Genomic DNA, 20,361 nt, shown 5'->3' on the forward strand with positions numbered 1-20,361 from the left:
TGAAGATGCATTGTTGTGTGGATAAGTCTCGACCAGGGTAAGGCCGCATCAGATAGGTTTTTAACGGGAATGCTGCATCCCCAACAATGGTGAATGGCATCTTCCTCAAATGCTCTGCTCCTGGTAGCTGCTGATCATCTGGCGCCTCCAGCTTTTTTGCATCCAATGCCTTCCCTATGGCTGAGCCAGCAAAGACACCCCCATCACTTGACCGTCCATACTCTCCAATATGGACTAGATGGAAGCGATATTCAGCATCGACCACAGCCAATAATACTACAGAGAATGTTTTTTTTGTAATTAAAGTATAGGCTGCCTGAATGAGGTGGTGCAAAGAGGAGGATGTTCTTCCCATCTATCGCTCCTGTGCAGTTAGGGAAATTCCACCTAGTTGAAAACTTTGAAGCAATATTCCTCCACTCCTGCTCAGTAGGTCTTGCTAGGTGTGTATCCATCATGCGCCTGTTAATTGCCACACATGTGTCTTTGATGGCTTTAGACACTGTGCTCTCCCCCATACGATAGTGGAAGGCAAGCGTTCTGATTTAATTTCTTGAGGCCAGATACCTGTGAAACAAGCATTAATATAAACACGAATTTCTATCTCTTCACAGAAAATGAGTGCAGGACAAGATGGAAGTCACTTCGAGACAACTACATTAAGTGGAATAAAATACAACAGTTGCCAAGTGGCTCTGGAGCAATGCGTCAACAGGAATGGAAATATGCTGCTGCAATTTCGTTCCTGAATGTATTTCTACAAAATCGAAGGTAATATTTGTAGTAATGTAGTAATTTGTAGTAATGCACTTAAAATTAACTTTGTAACAAAGAATACATATAATTAAAGTATGACTTGAAGTAGACTTTTAAAGGGATAGTTCACCCAAAAATGAAAATTCACCCTCATGTCATTTCATCAAAAATATCTTAATTTGTTTTTCGAAGATGAACATAGGTCTTAAGAGTTTGGAGCGACATGAGGGAGAGGAATTAATGACAGAATTTTCATTTTTTGGTGAACTATCCCTTTAATGGTAGTAAAAATTTTGTCCCCTCTGTCTTTTCCCCAGTACAATCAGTAATGTGGATTTTGAAAACTATATGGATGGGTCGATCCATGAAGGTGATTTAGACACAAATGACTTCAGAAGAGGAAAGCCCAGTACCGGAGACAGCAGGGACTGAAAGTGAAGAAGTTCTAGAACGGCCCCAGAGACCCAGAAAAAAAAGAAGAGACAACCCAAAAAGTCCAAACACACAAATTAAGAGCTCAGAACATGTTTGGAATTTGAGCGTATAGAATGTATGCGTCTGGTGTGCGATACCTCGAGTTGTCCTAGACGCGGTGTGCGACCCCCTTAACTCTGCGCTTGCGCCGCCAGCTGGAGGAGAAACACAGTACAGATTAATTATAGTAATTCATTTATTATTATTTGTTTGTTATTATTATTTGTTTGTTACAAAGGCGATAATCGGAAACTATTAATATTTATTAATAAATAAATAAAATAAATAAATAAATAAAGACAACAAGCAAAAGTCAGTGTTTGCACTAAAGGAGGGTCCTGGACTGCTCTAGAAACAAAAACTTGTTGTTCTTTAATTATTATTTATTAACTATTATAACTGAACATTTTAGTAAAAATTATTAAAGTTAAAATGAAACGATACATTCAGTATGTGTTCAAAAGCTCATCAGAAACTCCTCCCTCTCACAACCTTTACCCTTCCAGGTAATGACTAGTCTTATGATTTCTCTCTTACATATCATACTGAAAGCTGAAAAGAGTGCTGTGCTTCAAAGGAGGTCTCTATAAATGAGGAGTTTTTGAGAAGTTTATCACACGAAATAGATTTTGATTGTAATTATAATTGTTATTTACTTTTCAAAGCAGTGTTCAGAAAGTGAAAGTAAATTGTAGATCGTTGCAGAAGAAGAGGAAATGGATTCAAAATCTGTGGAAGAGCTTTCTTGTCCCGTGTGCTGTGAAATCTTCAAGGATCCTGTTCTTCTGTCCTGTAGTCACAGTATTTGTAAAGAGTGTCTTCAACAGTTCTGGAAGACCAAGAAAACTCAGGAGTGTCCCGTCTGCAGAAGAAGATCCTCAAAAGAGAATCCTCCACGTAATCTAGCGTTAAAAAACTTGTGTGATTCACTGATAAAAGAGAGACATTCATCAGGATCTGAGGAGATCTGCAGTTTACACAGTGAGAAACTCAAACTCTTCTGTCTGGAGGACAAACAGCCGGCGTGTTTAGTGTGCAGAGACTCAGAGAAACATGTCAATCACACATTCAGACCCATCAGAGAAGTGCTTTCATCTCACAAGGTGAGACAAATTTATTTTATTTCATTACGCTAAACACAGTGCTTTGCTAATAATAGCTGTGTATACAATACAAGTTTAACAGATTTTCATCTTAACTTGTAGGAAGAGCTGAATACAGCACTGACATCTTTACAAAACAAGCTCAAACATGCAGAAGAAATGAAAGCAGAGTGTGATAAAACAGTGCAACACATCAAGGTGAGGATATGGAGTAAAGAGTTGATGATGGACATTAGTGGAGTGAGTGTTAAAGCAGGGCTGACTGAAGTGAATGTGATGTGATTTCAGTCTCAAGCTGAGCACACAGAGCGTCAGATTAAAGAGGAGTTTGAGAAGATTCATCAGTTTCTCAGAGATGAAGAAGCAGCTACAATCACTGCACTGAGAGAGGAAGAGGAGCAGAAGCAGCAGATGATGAAGGAGAAGCTGGAGGAGATGAACAGACACATCTCAGCTCTTTCTCACACAATCAAAGACACGGATGAGAGGATGAAAGCCAGCGATGTCTGCTTTCTGAAGGTGATGACTGAATTCAGCTTCATTGTTTCTGCACAAAAGAACTTACCAATTACCTAGAGATGCTGATTAACAATGAGAAAAGTCTTTTAAGTTATTAAAATGTTTTTCAAACTCTCTATTTTCCAGGAGTTTAGCATCACGATGGAAAGGTAAGTTGAGCTGCTGGTGTTTCTTCTCTCAGTGGATCTGAACTCAAATCCTCTGCAGTTCTGATCCTGAATGTTCTTCCAGAGTCCAGATCTCCCAGCCGGATCCACAGATGAGTTCAGGAGCTTTGATTCATGTGCCACATTACTTGAGTAACCTGCGGTTCAGAGTCTGGAAGAAGATGCAGGAGACTCTCAAACACAGTGAGTCTGCAGCAGATCTGACTTCAGTAGATACCAGTACAAAAGATTAAACCTTACAAAAAATTGCTGCAGTTTTTTTAAATTTAATACTGCAGTTTTTGTTACATGTAGAAAAAAGCAGTTTTTTTGGACACGAAAAACCTTTATTTTGCATTATTGCCGTTTTACTGCAATACATCTGAAGCACTATTGAAATACAACTGCAATAGAACCGCAGTATTACTGCAATTCAGCTGAAGTAGTACTACTGTTATACTGCAATAAAACTGTAGTAGCACTGCGATATATAATACAACTAAAGTACAATTCAATACTACCGAAGTGCAATACTAATAAAATGCTGTACAGTAACACTGAAATGCAACCAGAATATTCAGAATAACAAGTTTTATTTGCACATATCTGCAATATAATGAATTAAGGTACAAAACAACAGTGAATGTCTCAAACAGCAATGCAACAATAAATGATTTTACTTTTCTTTAAACTTAAAATAACAGGCTGAGAGTTACACTAAATGTATTTAGTGTTTATTTACAAATCATGGACTCATGCACATTTCTTCCCTCATTATTCAGACAGGTTTCATTTTTTGAAGAGCTTATCCTCATCGTTCCGCTTGGTTCTTATGACTGCCTTTATCTCATATGTGGAAACACTATTTTGGATGTAGTCTGGAAAAACAAAAATCAGAAATTCTCAAGTTTCAGTTACACTTTTCACTATGGGCATATTTAGTATGCTTAAAATAAATCCCAAATTGTGATGTCACTGTCACAGAATGGCCCGTCTCCACCGTCATCACAATCACTTTCACCTGCACCATTTTACTAATCATGCGCACCTGCTCCTTATCACCACCGTCATCAGGATCACATAAAAGCACTCTCCTCCAGTCACTCAGGGTCCGATCTCGTTAATCCAACGTGGACTCCTTTCCTGCAAACCAAAATCGATGAGTATAATCTCCTACCCTTTACCTGTTGTACTTACCTCCTGTTCTCCGTCCTGTTGTCTCCCCGTGTCCAGATTGTTCCTCTCCGTGGTCAGTTTCTCTGTCACCCCAATTCTCATCGGATGCTCTGCTCCGTGCTCCTGGAAAGCACAAAGACAACACTCAGTTCCTTCCCCATTGGCATCCCAAACCTCTTCGAGGCGGACACTCACCTCTCATCACCAGCCGCACTCATCCACTGCACGATCTCTACAAATAAAGTCACTGTATGTTACACTTACCCTTGTGTCCGGCAGCTTCTCTAACAGAAGATCGGACCAAGAACAGAAGAGATAGCAGTCCTTATTAATCTGCCAGAAGCCACCCAGGGACCCCCTCGAATTCGCCCAGGCTTTCATACTGCTCGCCCTCGCCAGCTCCTTAGATGGTGACACGCTCAAGACGCTGTTCCAGCTTGGGATCAGACGCCATCAACCTCTGGAGCTCCCAGACACCACCGAACTTGTTTGGCAGGAGGCTGTAATATGGTGTCTGGAGAGTCTCCGATCCCAGGTCGGAACCCAGTCCGCGGCGATGAAGCCCTCCTGAGTTCCCGCTGGTTCCGTCCAGCCCTCCTGAGTTCCCGCTGGTTCCATCCAGCCCTCCTGAGTTCCCGCTGGTTCCGTCCAGCCCTCCTGAGTTCCCGCTGGTTCCGTCCAGCTCTCTAGAGCCCCTGTTGGTTCCGCCCAGCTCTCCTTCGTCTCCGCTGGCTCCATCCAGCTCCGCGCCTCCCGAGCGCCCTCAAGTGTCCGCGCTGCAAGAGCGCCCTCCTGTGTCTCCGCTGGTTCTGTCCAGCTCCGCGCCTCCTGTGCGCCCTCAAATGTCTGCGCTGCAAGAGCGCCCTCAGGTGTCCGCACAACCAGAGCGCCCTCCTGTGTCTCCGCTGGTCCCGTCCAGCTCTCCTTCGTCTCCGCTGGTCCTGTCCAGCTCCGCGCCTCCCGTGCACCCTCTAATGTCCGCGCTGCAAGAGCGCCCTCAGGTGTCCGCGCTACAAGAGCGCCCTCCTGCGTCTACGTTGGTTCTGTCCAGCTCCGCGCCTCCTGTGCGCCCTCAAGAGTCCGCTCCTCCAGAGCACCCTCCAGTGTCTGCTCCTCCAGAGCGCCCTCCAGTGTCCGCGCCTCCAGAGCGCCCTCCAGTGTCCGCTCCTCCAGAGCGCCCCCTGGAGCCCGCTCCTCCAGAGCGCCCCCTAGAGTTCCCCCTGGTTCTGTCCAGCTCCGCGCCTCCTGTGCGCCCTCAAGAGTCCGCTCCTCCAGAGCGCCCTCCAGTGTCCGCTCCTCCAGAGCGCCCCCTGGAGCCCGCTCCTCCAGAGCACCCCGAAGTGTCCGCTCCTCCTGAGTGCTCCACAGAGCCTGCTCCTCCAATGGTGCCTCTAGAGGGGAACATTCCCAAAGAAATTTTGGGGGGGGGCTATATCCCCGTGGCCTGCGTGGCCGGGCCTAGGGCCAAGGCCACAAAGCTCCCTGGTCCACCATGGCCACCCGGGCTCCCTGATCCGCCAAGGCCATCCGGGACTCCAGTCCCGCCAGGACCTCCCGAGTCTCCTGATCCGCCATGGCCATCCGGGTCTCCAGTCCCACCATGGCCGCCCGAGTATCCAGACCCGCCATGGCCTCCGGAACCTCCTGTCCCACCGTGGCGTCCCAAATCGCCAGTCTTGCCAAGGCCTCCCGTGTCCCCAGATCCGCCATGGCCTCCCGAGTCCCCCGAACCGACATGGTCTCCCGAAGTCTCTGGTTCCGCCCTGGATGCCTCCCCAGTGTCCTTCTCCTCCATCGACATCCAGGGCGCCCACCCCCCCTCCCTGGTATTTTGTTACGGCGCGGGACGCACCTTCCAGGAGGGGGAGGTAATGTCACAGAAAGGCCCGTCTCCACCGTCATCACGATCACTTTCACCTGCACCGTTTTACTAATCATGCACACCTGCTCCTTATCACCACCGTCATCAGGATCACATAAAAGCACTCACCTCCAGTCACTTAAGGTCCTATATCGTTAATCCAACGTGGACTCCATTCCTGCAAACCAAAATCGATGAGTATAATCTCCTACCCTTTACCTGTAGTACTTACCTCCTGTTCTCCATCCCGTTGTCTCCCTGTGTCCAGATTGTTCCTCTCCGTGGTCAGTTTCTCTGTCACCCCGATCCTCATCGGATGCTCTGCTCCTTGCTCCTGGAAAGCACAAAGACAACACTCAGTTCCTTCCCCATTGGCATCCCAAACTTCTTCGAGGTGGACACTCACCTCTCATCACCAGCCGCACTCATCCACTGCACGATCTCTACAAATAAAGTCACTGTGTGTTACACTTACCCTTGTGTCAGGCAGCTTCTCTAACAGTCACCAAGTGTTTGTGAAAAGTATTTATACTACTCATTTCATATACTGTTAATTTCTTATGGCATATTGGTCAGCATTAACAATGTCTTTGAACACTCTGCAGGTAAAAGAAGTTAAAGGGTTGGTTCACCCAGAAATGAAAATTCTGTCATCAATTACTCACCCTCATGTCGTTCCAAACCCACAAGTCTTTAATTCATCTTCAGAACACAAATGAAGATCTTTATAATGAAATCTGAGAGCTTTCTTTTCCTCCATTGATAGTCCATGCAACTATCCTTTACACAATAACATGCATTTCTGGGAAAACGCATAGACACAATCATGTTTAAATACTGTACAGAGTCCTCCACAATTATTTGCCCTCTTTATCGTTACATTAAAAATAATAATAACAATAATAATAATAGAAAAAAAACATATAATTTATAAATATACAAGTTATAATTTAAATATATTATTAGAATACTGTATATAGAATATATCGAGGGGTGAGAACCAGAAAGGCGTAAGTGACATTTCATCAACTTTACAGGAGAGCCAAAACAAAACTTTTACCAATTGTTTATAATAAAAATTTGTAAACTCATTGACAGTACTTTTACCAGTAGAAAGTGCTCATTAAGAGCTTTCGTTTGATAGATATATATATCTCCATTTCACCAAAAATGTCACTTACGCCCTTCTAATATATGAACTTAAAATTAACCTACATCAGATGAAACCGGGCCAGACAGTATAATGGTAAAGGTGTTCTTAAGCATTATACTTTATATACATTTTATTGTTATCCAGTAGTGGCCAAATATGATGTCTAACTTAAATGGACATCTTTCCTCAATGGACATCTTCGCCAGTAACATTTTTGTAATAAAGGTATAGTTCAACCAAAAATTCTGTCATTAATTACTCACCCTCATGTCGTACTGTCGTGAATGATGGCAGAGACTTAACGGAATAAAATAAATTGTTGAATAAACTCACTTTTTTTTTCTTTGTACACAAAAAGTATTCTTTTAGCTTCATAACATTACAGTTGGACATTATTATCATTACAAATACAAAACATTACTGTCTATGGAAGGTCAGAAAGCTCTTGGATTTCATCGAAAATATCTTAATTTGTGTTCCGAAGATGAACAAAGGTCTTAGGATCTGGAATGACATGAGGGTGAGTAATTAATTCATGAGAACATTACAACGCATGAGTGTTGTGTTCATGCCACAGAAGACAAAATAGAGGTTAAACCACTGGAGTCACATGGATTACTTTCACAATGTCTTTCCTACTGTTCTGGAACTTAAATGAGTAAGTTGCGTTGCTGCCTATAGAGGAGCCAGAAAGTTCTCGGATTTCATCAAAAATATCTTAATTTGTGTTTTGAAGATGAACAAAGGTCTTACGAGTTTGGAACGACGTGAGAGTGAGTAATTAATGACAGCATTTTAATTTTTGGGTGAACTATCCCTTTAATGTTTGTGAAGTACAGTTTGACTGGAGGGTAAAACTAAGTTAATTTTCATTAGTTTGTTTGTTTACAGGTCATTAGATCTAGCGTTATGACTGTATGTGTGTGCTACAGTAAAAGCAGCGCATTGATTTAAAATGGTGATTGAACTGATTGTAATTATCTGCATTCATTGTTTTAATGCACACCTTCCAGTCAATCAGAGAGAATCAAAATCCAGAAAAAAACTGTTGAGAGCTGATGTTAAGCATTGAGAATAATTGCTGATATAACTAGATATTCATTACCTTTCCACTCCCTCAGCTCTCTCTCTGTTGGCATACTGAAATGGCACTAATATTGTAAATCTTTGATTTCATTTAACTCCTCAATCTCTTCATGTCTGAAGATCTCTTCCATGGTTGAGGAGCTACACTTGATTTCTCCAGCACTCCCACAGGTCTTAGTTCCTGAAATACAATAGCAGTTATTATGCATTCTAAACTATGAAGATAATAGTTAACAAAAGATACAATAAAGTAGATTACTGCTCACCATTATTTGAGTGCTTGTTTCACCACAGCCATCATCTTCTGTTGAATTATATTTTTGGTCGTCTTTTTTTAGTTGTTACCAGTGCATTTTCCTGAAAATAGCAATCACACACTGATAAAATGTCCATTTCCACACATTAATGTCACACTACTGAACATAAATGCTGGTGTACAGTGCTGTGAAAAAAATCTAATCAAAAATCCTGATTTATTCTATTTTTGAGTATATCCAGCACTAAATATTGCCAGATATTCCTAAACAAATTAACATGAAACAAAGGCAAATACAAAGTTATCATTAATAAACTGGATATTGTGTTTATTCAGGTTGCCTGTTTCATGCACTTTTCTTTGAAGATCTGAACCAATTTAAGTCATCACCATTATTTATATAGTGCTTTATACAATACCGATTGTTTCAAAGCTGCTTTACAGTGATAACAAGACAAATAATGATGCAAACATAATTCATTGTGGGCTATTAATCTATGTGGGTGAAATGTTCCATAGGCGAATACTTTTTGTACAAAGATATTTTTGTATGAACATTTTATAGGGAGTCTACATTACAATAAAAAAATAAAGACTTGCCAAGTCTACTGTAACCACGGCACTTGCTACATGTTGCACAATACAGTATAACTGCAGTACAGGGCCTGTACAAGGCAAGGCAAGTTTATTTATATAGCACATTTCATACACAGTGGTAATTCAAAGTGCTTTACATAAAAGAAAGTGAAATAGACATTAAAATCAATAAAAACATGGAAATAAAAAAAAAAATAAAAACAAGGAATTTTAAAATGATATAGAAAATGATTTAAAATAAATTTAAAGAAAATGATTATACATAAAATGTATTGCAGTCAGTTCGGACATATAGCACAGTGCTCATTCAACAAATGCACAGTTAAACAGATGAGTTTTGAGTCTTGATTTAAATGTGGCTAATGTTTTAGCACATCTGATCTCTTCTGGAAGCTGGTTCCAACTGCGGGCCGCATAATAGCTAAACTCCCCTTGTTTTGTGTGAACCCTTGGTATTTCTAACTGACTCGATCCTAATGATCTGAGTGGTCTGTTCGGTTTATATTCAGTGAGCATATCAGCAATATATTTAGGTCCTAGGCCATTGAGTGACTTATAAACGAGTAAAAGTACTTTAAAATCAATCCTAAATGTAACTGGAAGCCAGTGTAAGGACCTGAGGACTGGTGTGATATGCTCAGATTTTCTGGTTCTAGTCAGAATCCTGGCAGCAGTGTTCTGGATGAGCTGCAGTTGTCTAATGGTCTTCTTGGGAAGGCCGGTGAGGAGACCATTACAGTAATCCACCCTGCTGGTGATAAAGGCATGAACAAGTTTCTCCAAGTCTTGATTGGAAACAAAACATCTAATTCTTGCAATATTTTTGAGATGATAGTATGCTGATTTAGTTATTGCTTTGACATGACTACTGAAACTAAGGTCTGTCTCCAGAATCACCCCAAGATTTCTGACTTGATTTTTAGTTGTTTGACCCCTAGAGTCAAGGTATGCATTTACCTTGAGAACTTCATCTTTGTTTCCAAATGCAATGATTTCAGTTTTCTCCTTGTTTAACTGAAGAAAGTTCTGGCACATCCAACTGTTAATTTCATCAATGCATTGGCAGAGGGAGTCAATGGGGCTGTAGTCATTTGGAGATAAGGCTAGGTAAATCTGGGTATCATCAGCATAGCTTTCTCTTTATCTGACTTAGTGGGAGCATATACAGGTTAAACAAGAGTGGTGCAAGAATTGAGCCTTGTGGGACTCCACATGTCATGGCCGTCCACTTAGACTTATGCTCTCCTATACTCACATAATAACCTCTCCCTTCTAAGTATGACCTGAACCATTTGAGTGCCATCCCAGAAAGCCCGACCCAGTTTTCCAGTCTCTCTAAAAGTATGTTATGATCGACAGTGTCAAACGCAGCACTAAGATCTAGTAGTACCAGCACTGATATTTTGCCAGAATCAGAATTGACGCGAATATCATTTATTATCTTAATGAGTGCTGTCTCTGTGCTGTGATGTGCTCGGAAACCAGATTGAAAATTGTCCAGGTATCCATTTGAGTTTAAGTAGTTGTTCAGCTGATTAGAAACTACCTTTTCAATAATCTTACCTATGAAAGGAAGATTTGATATGGGTCTATAGTTGCTCAACATGGTGTTATCAAGATTGCGCTTTTTCAGAAGGGGCTTAACAACTGCAGTTTTAAGGGAGTTTGGAAAAGTCCCAGAAAGAAGTGAGGCGTTCACCACTTCTAAGAGATCAGCTTCTAAACAGTTAAGCACATTTTTGAAAAAGGATGTGGGAAGTGTGTCAAGATAGCAGGTTGAAGATTTAAGGTGCTGTACTATTTCTTCCAAAAAATTTTTATCAATTTCTTTAAAAACACACATAGTCACTTCTTTTTGAAATTGCGGTCGAATCTGTGTGACCTCTGCATAACTTGAGGATGTGCCAATCTCCTTTCTGATATTATTGATCTTCTCAGAAAAGAAGGAAGCAAACTCATTGCATTTGCTGTCAGAGAGCATTTCACTGGGAATCTGACTTGGGGGGTTTGTCAGTCTCTCAACAGTCGCAAAAAGAGTGCGGGTGTTGTTTAAGTTACTGTTTATAAGGTTTGAAAAGAAAGTCTGTCTAGCTGTGGCTAGTTCCACATTGAAAGCATGAAGGCTGTCTTTATAGATGCTATAGTGAATTTCAAGTTTCGTCTTCCGCCACATCCGCTCAGCTTTTCTGCATTGTCTTTTCATGCTCTGAACTGCTGTTGATTTTCTCCAAATTGATTTCTGTTTCCCCGTCTTCTTGCTGACCTTTATCGGGGCAATATCATCAATAACATTCTTAATTTTTGAGTTAAATGACTCCAGGAGAAGATCAACAGAGTCTGCAGAAATGCTTGGTGTTAATGATATTGCCTCCATAAATAGCGCACTAGTGTTCTCGTTAATGCATCTCTTTCTGATAGAGACAGATCTAGATTCAGTGGTGACCGAGATCAATATATCAAAGAAAATACAGAAGTGATCAGATAGTGCTACATCCTTAATTACAATGGATGAGATGTTTAGACCTCTACTGATGAGTAAATCTAGAGTGTGTCCACGATTGTGTGTGGGTCCGTGCACATGCTGACTCAGGTCAAAAGTGTTTAAAACAGTTATAATTTCTTTTGTAGTTTTGATTTCTGCATTATCTATGTGAATATTAAAATCCCCTGCAATAGCAAAACAGTCAAACTCTGAGGAAATCATTGATAACAGTTCAGTGAAATCATCAACAAAGGCTGGAGAATATTTTGGAGGCCTGTAAATAATGATAAACAGGGTGCGTGGAGCACCTTTCAGCACAATACCTAGGTATTCAAAAGATGAATACTGACCAAATGACATTTGCTTGCACTGATAAACATCTTTAAACAGAGCAGCTACACCTCCACCTCTCCTAACAGTCCTGCAGACACTTATAAAATTAAAGTTAGGAGGGGCTGTTTCAGTGAGGACTGTTGAACTGCAGCTGTCTTCAAGCCATGTTTCATTTAAAAACATAAAATCCAGGTTGTTTGTGGTTATTAAATCGTTGATCAGAAATGATTTATTTTTAAGTGAGCGAATGTTTAAAAATGCTAACTTGATGGAATTACATTTAGTCTCTACAGCAATCTTAGATTGATGCATTATAGGCCGCAGGTTAGATGGGTCAGCCGTACGGCTTGAGAAGGCCTTAGACTTTCTATTGCTTAATAAAACAGAAATAGAGGAGGCTACAGGCACACTGGGTTCCCGCTTGTTCTGTAAACATTTGTGAATGTTGGTGCTAATATAGCGGGGACCCGACACATATCACTGAGAGCTGTTATCAGTTGTTTTTGGTTCACCTACACCAGATGGAGAGGGGTTTGGGCCCTGACGTTGTGGCAGCGGCCGGAGAGCTCTCGCAGGAGGAGGAGGGTGAGCTGGGCCTGCAGTCTTTGGTGGTTGTGGGGCCCGCCGTTTTTTAGTTGATATCTGGGGGCTTGAAGCGAAAGAGTGGGAGAGTTTGGTCCCAGCATACACCAGTTCCTCCATTTTTCAAGAAGACTTTATGAAAAGAACCTCATTGCCATTAAAGTGAAATTACTGAGCCTAATCTCATGAGCTTTATTTAAAAAAAATGCTTATAAAGATAAATACAATTAAATAAATTTAATCAGACAGACGTAGAAGTTTTTGCATCTGAAATCCTCTCCTGCATTTCAGCGTATCACTGAACTGTAGTTATATTGCATCTGTACTTCATTATACTGCAGATCTACAGCTGTACTTCATTGTACTTCATTGTACTTCAATTTTACTGCTGTTGTACTTCAGTCTAACTTCAGTTATTCAGATATAAACGAACACAGACAGATTCACATGCATGATAAAAAAAATATATATAATAATCACTTGAAATTCTATGGAGTTGAAGTGAATCTGAACTGTATTTCATCAGATCATACAGCAAACTTTTAATGACTACAAAACACAGTCTATTCCTCATGGTGTATGTTTATGTTTTAGGTTTACTTTTCTAATATACATCATATTTTATCCTCTAATCTGATTTTATTCTCTTTGCAGCTCCATTGACTCTAGATCCAAACACAGCACATCCTTGGCTCACATTCTCTGCTGATCTGACCAGTGTATCGTTCAGTGATGTTGGTCAAAATCTTCCTGATAATCCAGAGCGGTTTGACGGGTATCTGTGTGTTCTGGGTTCTGAGGGCTTTAACTCAGGAGCACACTGCTGGGATGTGGAGGTTGGAGACAATACATATTGGAGTGCTGGAATAACCACAGCATCAAACCAAAGGAAGGGATTGGTTTTCTTTAAGACTAATGTCTGGCGTGTGGGGTACGCGGACAGCAAATACTACTCAAAATCCCCAGATCAACCCTTGACTCTCTTGGCAGTTAAAGAGAAGCTGCAGCGTGTGAGAGTTCAGCTGGACTGTGACAGAGGAAAGGTGTCCTTCTCTGATCCTCTAACTAACATCTGTCTGTGTTCATTCACAACAACCTTCACAGAGACTGTCTTTCCATTCTTATCTAATCACTGCACAGCTTCTCCTCTGAGGATCTTACCAGTTAAACTGATTGTAACAACAGAAAATCACAGTTAAATCTCATTCTGCTTTTAGATCAGTTAAAGTACAAGAATTTGTTGTTTTGCAATTTATGGTTCAATAACACTGTAATCAAAGGAAAAGGGTCTCATTCATAAATAAAAATCTACTCAAACCAGTGGTGGACGAAGTAAACAAATCAAGTACTTGAGTAAAAGTATAGAAACGGATCATAAAATATGAATCCACTAAAAGTACTCCTTTTTCAATTTTACTCAAGTGAAAGTAAAAAAGTACTCGATTTTTTATGTACAAACCTGATTCCAAAAAAGTTGGGACACTGTACAAATTACGAATAAAAAAGGAATGCAATAATTTACAAATCTCATAAACTTATATTTTATTCACAATAGAATATAGATAACATATCAAATGTGAAGTGACATATCAAATGTGAAGGACCTCAGCCATCCCAACAATGGACTCTTTTCTCTGCTGCGTTCAGGGAGGCGCTTCCGCTCCATGAAGGCGAACACAGAGAGAATGAGGAGGAGCTTCTTCCCGCAGGCCATTCGGAGTCTAAACCACTCTCCACTCTAATCACATCACCCCACACTTCCACTTTGCACATTTTCATTACAATCTGCACTAATTTGTAGAAGGTCACGTAAGGATAAATGAGTGGGATTTACATACCATTTGTCTTTGTCTTTAGTATTCCTTTTACTCACTTATACACTTTACTGCACTGCACAGCACACGGACACTTTATCACTGACATACACTTTACTTTTTATAGAATCCATATAGAATCATATTCTATTTTTATTCTTCATATCTATTTTTATTCTCATATCTATTTGTTATTTTATTTTATTGCTAGTTTATTTCTATATATATGTTTACTGTACTTATTCTATTTGTATTTTTGTAAACTTGAGGTTTTTCTTAATTTTGTTGGACAATTTGTTGGACAGTCGTACAATACATTTCACTACATGTCATACTATTTCTGTCAGGACCACTATCGTCAAAATGATAGATACTCAGCATAAAGTTTGGTTTGGCGGTATGGTTCTGTTCTGGGCAAAACTCCCTGTCCATCCGTGCAGCCTGTCATGAATGAGCAGGGAGAGCAGCAATAATAATAATAATAACCCCCCAAGGGTTAACAGAACAGAACAAAGCAGATATCATTGATGTACTCAATGATATTTAAGTGTAACATTATTCAAGAAGTCTGATTCAGCAAGTAAAATCAGAAAGCAAAGTCCTGACTGCGCAAAAGGAGGAGTTGGGGATGGAGGAGGGTAATTTGCTCCTGAGCAAGCGGGAAAAGTTGCCGATTCAAACTGAATAGAGCTTATATAGGAATGCCGCAATAGGTGTCATATTCCTATAGGTAGATGTGATCGGCTGAGAATCAGCTGATGCAAGCTTGACTCACGTGACCTGCCAGAATTAACGCTAACGCTCGATTTCTGTCAGGACCACTATCGTCAAAATGATAGATACTCAGCATAAAGTTTGGTTTGGCGGTATGGTTCTGTTCTGGGCAAAACTCCCTGTCCATCCGTGCAGCCTGTCATGAATGAGCAGGGAGAGCAGCAATAATAATAATAATAACCCCCCCAACACAAACGAAAGGCCAGAACCCCCCAACACACGATAGGCCAGAACCGCCCAAACCACAACTGATGGCATTCTGAAAGAAGCATAGCCTTCTTAAAATAGCAGAGACTGCGGCAGCAGGAAGAAGGCAGTGAAGGGGTGCTCTTCTTTATAAGCAGTTAAGAAGAGCAGCAGCCCCTTACCGGAGGAGAGTAGCAGCAAAGGGGTGCTCTTCTTTATAAGCAGCTAAGAAGAGCAGCAAGCCCCTTTAATGCAATACCTGAAAAAGATGCAGAAAACGCACTAGAATTGGCAGCCTAATCTGCAGCAAACACAGCGCACTGCAGCCATATGAGCAAACATGAATGGTTCAAGAGATCGCCGGTTCTACATGGCCTAAAAGATTCAGCATCCATTTAAAAACTCTATAAAACAGCATATAACAACTCAAATCAACTCATCAGTTTACAAGTGTGTCGTCTCCCACTGACATTGTGCTCGTTGTGTTACGTGTCCTCAATCTTGACAACCCACATGAGCGAAGACAAAAAACCTTACCAATACACTCGATAGCTTGCAGCAAGCATGTTGCTTGCTTAAATCACAGCATGTTGCAGTAGTCAAGAAACTTAAGGAAATAGCAGTCCCAATACTAGATGAGCCATAAGCAACAAGCATATTTCGAGAACAATCAGATGGTCTAAACAACAGCAAAACATTAGCTTCTTGCTGTTGCAAATTTAACGAAGTACCAGCACTTGCAGTAACACCAATAGTTTAAAGCAACAAGCAGGTCTAGCAACAAACATGATACTGAGCACTAGATAAGCCCTAAAAGCAAGCGAAATCCCTATACCCTAACAGCTTTAAAGCAAATACCTTCTGAAATAGCATAGACGGGGGCAGCAAGCCCTTTAAGAAGAAGAGAAGCAGCGAAGGGGTGCTCTTCTTTAATAAGCAGCTGAGAAGAGCAGCATGCCCCTTTATTGCAGTACAGCATATGGTCAATAGCCGAAGTTTAGGCAACACCATGTAGCCCTTATCCAGATAACCGTTAGCATTAATAACCTTTGGTAGCAAAATCTACATACTGCCCATTAGTATCAAGCATGTTACAGGTACACTAATTAAAGCAACAGCATATCACTAACTTAAAATACAGCGTTTTGAAAATAATGGTAGGATAAGTTTAATGAAACATAATTCCCAATACTAGATGAGCCTTAAGCAGCAAGCCTGTGTCATATCAGATAGCCTTAAACAGATTAAAAATAAGCCTGGCTGTGGTAAGTTTAACTGGGTAATGTTACCAGTGTGTCAAGATACACCAATGAGCCTAAAGCAACAGCATGCCTAGCAAACAAACATGTTACTGAACAACTGCCTTAAACAACGAGCAATATTTGATAGCATAATTGCCAACATAGCATAAGGCAATGAGAATGAAAAAGAACTTCGCTTAGCTTCGTGAAGACATTCAGAGTGAGATGAATAAAGGGTTAAATGTTCAGTTGTTACGTATGCTTTAACCCTCCGTGATATCTTTGCTTCTTCCAGCAGGGAAAGCAGATCTCTTGTAAAAGTGTTGTTGATGCAGTCACATTAGCACAACTTCAGCGAATTGCGGGCATTGCAGGCAAGAGTCTATATCAATGATATATCGTTGTGAGAAGCAGTGCTTGCTCAGGTCACTTCCGAGTCTATCAGCTTATATCAATCACGGCGAATTCGCGTTCAAGTTCACAAACTTGAATCTGGTGAGAACTCTGTGAGAAATGAACCCATGAAAATTCCTGATTGAAGCTTTCCCATAGAGATGGAATTTGCTGTCTAATTTGCTCCTGAGCAAGCGGGAAAAGCTGCCGATTCAAACTGAATAGAGCTTATATAGGAATGCCGCAATAGGTGTCGTATTCCTATAGGTAGATGTGATCGGCTGAGAATCAGCTGATGCAAGCTTGACTCACGTGACCTGCCAGAATTAACGCTAACGCTCGATGTATGTATATGTATGCAGTGTTGGGGGTAACGCATTACATGTAACGCGAGTTACGTAATAATATTACTTTTTTCAAGTAACTAGTAAAGTAACGCATTACTTTTTAATTTACTAGAAAATATCTGAGTTACTTTCTCAAAAAAGTAACGCCAGTTACTTTTTGGCAGCGGCTATTTCCAATAGTAAGTAAATAGCGATAGACGCTATTTACACTAAGTGCAAATAGCTATAGATTCTATTTACACTTTTAAAATAGCAAGATTTTCTGCTATTTATACTACTTATTGCAAATAGTGGCAATTATCTGCACCTCAGTATTGTAGTACATTATAAAACAGTACGCAATAATAACGTACTGAGTGTAAATTATAATTTTAATACAAATTTATTAAATGGATGCCACCTTATTGGGACAATAAAGCCCTCCCTAAACCTACCCTAACCCTACCCGATACGTTATTTTCAACTTTTTGATTATTTCCTTCATTTTTATTGAAAATAAATGCCTTTCTGATGCGATATGAGATTTGAAAAGGGAGAAAAAAATGTTTGGCAAAAGGTGGGCTCGAACTCCGGTCGATCGCGTCAAAAAGCATACGCCTTACCATCTACACCACTGAAACTAATGTTGAACTAACTTCTTTTGTTATTGTTGACTAACCCAATCATACGTTAGTGGGTGGAGTTAGTGTACATAGCCTTTGCCAACAAGATGGGCTATTTGCACTTAAATAGACACTCCGTTACTTTTTCCCCATTTATTGACTGACAGTGCGCTGTGTGAGCATGCTGTTACTATAGATTTAAATGTGAATGTGCATGAATTCATCCCACTCGCAAAAAACAGATTTAGTATTCATCAAAATGAATTAAAACAGTGAAATGCAAACCCAGAATATGACGCATACCTGCAGTAATTAAATGTTAAACAACACAAATGTATCGAATCCTATTTTATTAACCAATGTCTTTGCTGCTGACCTTTTGATGATCCAGTTCAACCATACTAATAAGCAAAATTAATGGAATGGAAATCACAACATGGGCTCAGGAATACTTCCAGAAAACATTGTCGGTGAACACAATCCACCGTGCCATTCGCCGTTGCCGGCTAAAACTCTATAGGTCAAAAAAGAAGCCATATCTAAACATGATCCAGAAGCGCAGGCATTTTCTCTGGGCCAAGGCTTATTTAAAATGGACTGTGGCAAAGTGGAAAACTGTTCTGTGGTCAGACAAATCAAAATTTGAAGTTCTTTTTGGAAAATTGGGACGTCATGTCATCCGGACTAAAGAGGACAAGGACAACCCAAGTTGTTATCAGTGCTCAGTTCAGAAGCCTGCATCTCTGATGGTATGGGGTTGCATGAGTGCGTGTGGCATGGGCAGCTTGCACATCTGGAAAGGCACCATCAATGCTGAAAGGTATATCCAAGTTCTAGAACAACATATGCTCCCATCCAGACGTTGTCTCTTTCAGGGAAGACCTTGCATTTTCCAACATGACAATGCCAGACCACATACTGCATCAATTACAACATCATGGCTGCGTAGAAGGAGGATCCGGGTACTGAAATGGCCAGCCTGCAGTCCAGATCTTTCACCCATAGAAAACATTTGGCGCATCATAAAGAGGAAGATGCGACAAAGAAGACCTTAAGACATTTGAACAACTAGAAGCCTGTATTAGACAAGAATGGGACAACATTCCTATCCCTAAACTTGAGCAACTTGTCTCCTCAGTCCCCAGACGTTTGCAGACTGTTATAAAAAGAAGAGGGGATGCCACACAGTGGTAAACATGGCCTTGTCCCAACTTTTTTTAGTTGTGTTGATACCATGAAATTTAAAATAAACTTATTTTTCCCTTAAAATTACACATTTTCTCAGTTTAAAGATTTGATATGTCATCTATGTTGTATTCTGAATAAAATATTGAAATTTGAAACTTCCACATCATTGCATTCTGTTTTTATTCACAATTTGTACAGTGTCCCAACTTTTTTGGAATCGTTTGTACTTAAGCAAAAAGTACTAATAGATAAATTTATTTAGCAATTTTATATAGACTACTTAATTTAATTTTATATTAGCATATATTTTTTATAATCCTACCTGTGATTTTCCCAAAATAAGCACTACATGGAGTCAAGATATATGTTTGTTGTTGTTGGACTATGCTGAGGAGAGAGATGTAGTAGTTCACTGTGAAGCTTACACTGAGATGTACCTGAGAGAATACCTGAGATTGATCTGATTTTCACCAGTAAGAAAAAAGTGTTTTAAAGCTTGTTGTTTTGCAGAATATCACAGTTATATATGACACGAGAATAAGGCTTGAAGTTAGGAAGAACATTTTAAGGAAAATATAATTAGATTTTCATAATTGTTTTCTTCTCAATCCTTGTCTGTGGTGTAAAAACACCCAAATGCCCCCAGAGGACATCACTTCCCACTTTGATAATTACTGTATGTTCTGAACATCACAACCTTTCTTTTTCCCTCGGATGTAATCTATCTAGGTGGATGAATACAAATATTTAGGATTTTATATCTAAAAATTACCTCAACTTAGCACCAGCGAGCTTGTTAGCTAGACAGTTAGCATCAGCTAACAATATTGACTTATTTTCATAGATCAACCTTTACAGCAGATTTAGTTCACAAACAACTGAATATGATTTGACCTAAATATGATTTTCAGTTTCAATAATTAATCCTAAATTTAGATGAGTTCAGTTGACTGGAGACTCGCTCTAAACGGTTCATTTGAATCAGTGAGTTGTTGAGTCGAGAACAGCTGCAATCGGATCATTTCAGTTCGTGAATGAATCATTTGGTGAGATTTGTGAACCGATTTAACACATTCATTGAAAAGAATCAGCCTGCGTCCCAATGTGCTAATATCCATCCTAAATTCTGTGTGACATTAGTCATTTTCAATACTATTTAGGGCAGATAGGGTGGATAGTATGCACATTGATACTGATCTGTGATCTGTGATACGGATTTGTGACTACGTGTTTTGAGTTTGAGCTCTGTCAAGTTGATTCTTTATCGTCTATTTTTTTTTATCTTAAAACTA

At 40.2% G+C, this 20,361-nt stretch overlaps 1 protein-coding gene across 2 annotated transcripts; it reads left to right on the forward strand.

The window, feature by feature from the left end:
• Positions 1-1,712: 1,712 nt before the first annotated feature.
• Positions 1,713-20,239, forward strand: LOC306853647 (zinc-binding protein A33-like). 2 transcript variants are annotated; one of them, XR_013782758.1, is made up of 7 exons: positions 1,730-2,333; positions 2,436-2,531; positions 2,622-2,852; positions 2,979-3,001; positions 3,084-3,202; positions 13,179-13,781; positions 19,716-20,239. XR_013782758.1 is itself a non-coding variant. In XM_079391205.1 (6 exons), exons 1-6 carry the CDS (start codon positions 1,947-1,949, stop codon positions 13,721-13,723), a joined length of 1,401 nt encoding a protein of 466 aa, XP_079247331.1. In that variant the 5' UTR covers positions 1,713-1,946; the 3' UTR covers positions 13,724-14,020. The 2 variants fall into 2 exon arrangements, 1 of the variants encoding a protein (XP_079247331.1); XM_079391205.1 differs by lacking the exon at positions 19,716-20,239 and having other exon boundaries at positions 1,713-2,333; positions 13,179-14,020.
• The last annotated feature ends 122 nt before the right edge of the window (positions 20,240-20,361 follow it).

The sequence above is a fragment of the Barbus barbus genome (genome assembly GCF_936440315.1).
Source record: "Barbus barbus genome assembly, chromosome: 33".
Classification (NCBI taxonomy): Eukaryota; Metazoa; Chordata; class Actinopteri; order Cypriniformes; family Cyprinidae; genus Barbus; species Barbus barbus.